The following is a 5,231-nucleotide window of genomic DNA, read 5'->3' as shown; positions in this document are numbered from 1 at the left end:
GACAGTGATTGCTGGATTTTGATCACTTCATTTTATAAGCTGATAGTCACCATTTCCTATCAGTCCCGCATGAGTAAATCCAGTTTTCCCATACCTTTTTTGTTTGTTCCTTGAGGACTTTGTATTGTTCTGCCCCTTCCAATTTTTGCCGAGGCCAATACATCACCCCCGTTGCAAAATACAACGATCTACTGAACCTGAATCCTCTCACCCTGATGCGTAGGTATTCTTTTTCTTTGAAGTCCTGTCGTTTCGACTCCAGCAAGACTCTCCCGAGTTGCAGAACCTCCACGACACATTCAAAAAAGTTTCCTTCAAGGGCTAATATTTTTTCATGAACTCAAATATTGATTCTCCAGTTTCACCATCTAAAGGCATAATTAAATTTTCATTATTTATTTTTTTCATCATGTTAATTACTAGTGGCATGCAAATGTGGTACACAAATACCTTACAAAGCATTAAAAAAATGGATGCTGTGATGCCCAAATTATTTGTTTAATTTATTGATTCATTAATTAAACATACATATTTACTTATTAAAAAAAAAATCTACAAACTTTATTATGAGAAATTCAAGTGTAGTACACCCTTACTAATTGATTACAATTATACAAAAGAAAAAACCACACAAAGAATCCCACAATGACATCACAATACTGAAATTTAGGCTGTTTTTCGAAACATATGTTTCGAGCTTTGAATTTAGATTGTTTCGTCGACCTATTTGAACCATATTAAATATAATTTTAGAGTGCTATATTCTTGCTAAATACACTCAAAACAAATAAGGAAAATTAAGAATATTTTTTGGCAATATTTTGAAGATGAACATAAAGCTCAATTGGCTGGGATATCATGACCATATGATCAGAATCAGCGATAATTTTCACTTCATCGGGTGGATTTTTCATGACCATCCATCGCTGAAAATTGGGCTTTTCATTATTGTCTTCATTAGAGATGATGTAAACTCGACGAACGGAACCATAGTTCTCAGTTGATAAGACCAACTCCCTTGATTGTTCTTCTTGCGTGAATACGCGAAATGGTCTCACCAACATAGATGCTAATGTCAAATCCTACATTAGGCAATCCTTTTGCAGATAATGAGATACAAATTATAATTTTAGCAGTAAAAATTGAATAAAATTAAATTTTGTCATGTTTTTCATTAATTAATTTTTATTTTATATCCAATATTTCATTTGCGAACCAAGCATCGTATATAATAATAATTAGTTGTAGGGTATTTGCACCAAAAGATTTGTATATATAGGTATTTACAAATTATAGTTATGTATAATTTGACTTGGTCCGCCAAGTCAAACAAAATAAAAAATTAGAATCATGTTACATTTCCATTTTTTCTCGGATTATTAACAATTAACAATTAATAATTAAATTTAGAACAATGAGAATGGAGAAGAACTAGTTTAAACAATATTATGATAGAAAATAGATATCAAGTCATTATTTTACTTAATTGTTACCTAAAAACTCACTTTTTATGTGAAGGTTGAAAATAGAAGAAAAAAAAAAATATTTTTTTTCATGATTTTCTTTTGAACATTTTTTCAACTTTTTTATTAAAAAGGTGTGCGTATAATGGTTTTATACACAAAAATGAGTTATAAATATTAAAATAAAGTGCCAAATTATTGCCAAAAAATTGATTTTTTTTTATAAAAAAATTTCACATATTGGCACAAGGGCTAACTTAAAGTTATTGAAAATAATAGCCCGAGGCTAAGACATTTACAAAAATGCCATCAACACTTTACTATATATATATGGTATAGCATTTCACAATATTAAATTCTATTATATTCTATTTAAATTTTTAGAAATTTAAAAGTCCTATTAAGATTCCAACTCTAGACACCCAAACACAAAATAACAAGTTTTCAATCCTTCACCTTGCTTCTATGGGCCGAAATAATGGGCCTTACCTCGATTGGGCTCATTTGGAACATATCTTCTGCCAATTGTAAAGGCCCCAAAACGAATATAGTTGGAGGGTTGTTAGGCCCATTCCCATATATATAATAGCTGTCCAGTAGGGATTCTTTACTCCTTGATCCCTTCATTGGAACATATGTAAAATTGGAAAATAAATAAATAAGTTAAAAATACTATCAAGAGCTGACTTTTTATGAGGAATTTTGTAAGAATTATATGATAAAGAGTATTAAGAAGTAAGAACTATGAAAGAAATAGAGAGGTGTCCTTTAGTTTAAGTGGGCCAGTTCAAGTGGTAAGGGTGACTTGTGATTTGATAATCTCATCGTCACGGGTTTGATTCTCCCTTAAGACATCACGCTGGTGAATTATCAGGCACCGTCAATGGGTGGGTGACTTTCACCTCCCGAGTTTGGTGCCACAGCATAGTATTTAAAGTGGCATGATGGTAGCTGGAGTTTCCGAGTTATCAAATAAAAATAAAGTAGAGAGATGTCTTGTAAACATCATGTGGGGAAATTTAAAAATTAGACAAACAAATGAATAAAAGCATGAAGTATCATCTTTGAAAAGTAAACCTTCATGACCTAACTAAAATAAAAATTAACAATAGTCTACCTTCATCCACATAATTTATTTGGGACTTGTTTGAGTAACTAAATTAACATAAAAAAGATAAAAATAATGTTAGACATGAATCATTGAATGAAATGGGCAATAAGGAAATCATTTAAAGGTTTACGTGTTGATTTGAATTTAAATATATTATTAATTAAAAGTTTGAACCATACTTCACGCGTGGTGGTTAAACAATGAAATCATTTGAGTGAAATTTTATCCTTGATTTTTTTTTAATTATCTATTTCACACAAGAAATTTATAAAAAATTTAAATATTTTTCTTTTCGTTTGACTTTCTATACATAGAAAATAAATTTATTAAGTGTGTGATAAACATGAAATGAATCCCATTTGGCCTCCCTTATAAATTAACATACCTAATTATATCATTTATCACTTACGAGAATTATATGTAATAAATAAGTAATATTTGGTTTGTTATAAGTGAAGTACTTAACCTTAAGTACTTATTTAATTAGATGAGATATGCATGCCCATGATGACTTATAAGAACAAACGTATTTATATAACATAATATAGCAAGACTATATTATAATTAATTATGTATTTTCCCTTATAGTATAGTATTATCAGATTATTGTTACTTCGATAACTAATTATAATATTGGAATAAAAAGTAGTATTTATTTTATTATAATAATATATTGTTATTAGGATATTTTTTTTATGCTACAATATTTAGAAAATTATATAATAATATAGTCTATCGTATGTACAATATATTACTGTCATACAAAATTGTGATTTTTGTAATAATAAATTTTTATAATATTGAAAATAAAAAATAAATATCATATTATGAAATAATAAAATAATAAATAATATTATTATCTTAAAGTATGAAAATATAATTGATTATAATATCACATAGCATTATGATATTATATTAAAATATTATAATATCGTAACATCAAAATAGGTATATATTTACGTTATCATACTATATATGTTATAAATATTATAATAATAAATATCGTGTATTGTTATGAAATAAGTATATAATATCAGTGGATTAGAATATGACAACATAATTAGTTATAATATCATATAGCAGCATTATGATGCTAAAATAATAAAATTATGTAGCATCTTCTCTTAAATAATGATTATTTGCAATTATTATTATTATTATTATTATTATTATTATTACTGAAAAGGTAAAGATTTTATTAAAACAACAATCAGAACAAAAAAATTCAAGCCAAAAACTTGAGAAAAAAAGGAGGTTGAGTCGGAGACACAACCTTAAATCAGTCATTGCCAGATGATGACAAGATTACAATGAAACAATCAACCAACAACACGACCAACCATTAAAGAGATGTCAAGTACCAACTAATATATTATTATATGTACTTATTTATTTTATTAGTATAATATTATGTTAGTTTTCTTACTATTTTTTATACTTATTGTTGTTGCCTTCCTTATGTTGCTTAAAAGGGTTCAAGTTTTTGGCTTGAGCTCTATGTTCTTTGGTTGTGATAAAATTTCTTCTTTACCTCAATCCATACGGCTTTTAGTTTTTAGGTTTTAGCACTTATATTTCTAATTCTAGTGTCAATAAATGGTGCCAAAGAACACTAATTAAAAAAAATATATGAATAATTTCATAACTTATCTTTTAGAGTTTAAGATGCATTTTATTAAGTTAGACTTGAACATGTGACCATTTGGTTACAAAGGAATAATCTTGTCGATCGGTGATCACACAAGCACAAACATAAATATTATATATGCATGCATGCTGATGCATCAAAAGAAGAAGAAGGGTACGCATACCTCTTGGTAGAGGGCAGAAATGTTGAGGGAAGGACCAGGCATCAAGGCAGTGACAAACACAGCCGCAGCAATCTTCTCCGGGAACCTCTCCATGGCCTTGGAGATGGCTAGTCCGCCGAAGCTGTGGCTGACCAGAATGACCCGCTGCCGGGGCGGGAGAGCCGCCATGAAGTCCATCAGAGGCCGGAAGTAGGCGGACATGAACCGCAAGTCGTCGGCCTGCGCCGGGTCGATGCCGGAGGCCGCGAGGTCCACGGCGGTGACGTTGTGACCAGAAGACTTTAGAAGAGGGACCAGCTTGTACCAAGACCAGGCACCGAGGCATGCGCCATGCACGAGCACGAAGTGGCGCGTCACGGTTGTGGTGCGGCCAGGGCCGGGGCCCGGGGGGGGCTTGTAGGGCGCAGCCCTGGCCACGTTGTGATTAAGCTGCAGAGAGAGGAGAAGTGTGGATAAGGAAAGTAAGGCTACCAAATGATTCTTCCTTTTCTCCATCGCTTCTCAGTTCCTTTCTTGTCATGGCATCCATGAATGGTAACTTTTTCACTTATATATAGACGAGCGTGGAAGTAGGTCACCAATATATAGACGCGTGTGGAAGTAGGTTATAATTAGAGCAGGTTTCTTGTTTGCAAAATTAAGCACGCGCGCGGGTACTGGGTAGTCTTTTGACTCACATGATTTGAAGTTGACTTTTTTTTTTTTAGAATTATTTTTGATTTAGCATTTGCATGATTTTGACATATTTTTTCTTGTCAACACATCCTAGATTTTATTTTTATTTTTATTTTTATTTTTGAGGTGGAGGAATACTATCATTAATTAAAGTGATGGAAGAACGGGCAA

General features: G+C 31.2%; 1 protein-coding gene across 1 annotated transcript; it reads right to left on the bottom strand.

The window, feature by feature from the left end:
* Nucleotides 1-560: 560 nt before the first annotated feature.
* Nucleotides 561-4,905, bottom strand: LOC131155609 (methyl jasmonate esterase 1-like). Its single transcript, XM_058108856.1, has 3 exons — nucleotides 4,386-4,905; nucleotides 1,953-2,084; nucleotides 561-1,082 (listed from the first exon to the last, which is right to left on the bottom strand). The coding sequence occupies exons 1-3, from the start codon at nucleotides 4,878-4,880 to the stop codon at nucleotides 798-800; spliced, it is 912 nt and encodes a 303-aa protein (XP_057964839.1). The 5' UTR covers nucleotides 4,881-4,905; the 3' UTR covers nucleotides 561-797.
* Nucleotides 4,906-5,231: the final 326 nt, after the last annotated feature.

The sequence above is a fragment of the Malania oleifera genome, chromosome 5 (assembly GCF_029873635.1).
Source record: "Malania oleifera isolate guangnan ecotype guangnan chromosome 5, ASM2987363v1, whole genome shotgun sequence".
Classification (NCBI taxonomy): Eukaryota; Viridiplantae; Streptophyta; class Magnoliopsida; order Santalales; family Ximeniaceae; genus Malania; species Malania oleifera.
Note: the sequence above shows the minus strand (reverse complement) of the source record. Positions and strands in the feature narration are given on the sequence as shown.

What these genes read in the sequence shown, in the direction of transcription:
- LOC131155609 (XM_058108856.1), bottom strand. Translation starts at nt 4,880, where the DNA reads ATGGAGAAAAGGAAGAATCATTTGGTAGCCTTACTTTCCTTATCCACA. An exon ending in TTTCTGCCCTCTACCAAGAG is followed by an intron (nt 2,085 to 4,385) that starts GTATGCGTACCC and finishes GTTCCAATGAAG; the next exon opens with GGATCAAGGAGTAAAGAATC. An exon ending in TCCAAATGAGCCCAATCGAG is followed by an intron (nt 1,083 to 1,952) that starts GTAAGGCCCATT and finishes TGCCTAATGTAG; the next exon opens with GATTTGACATTAGCATCTAT.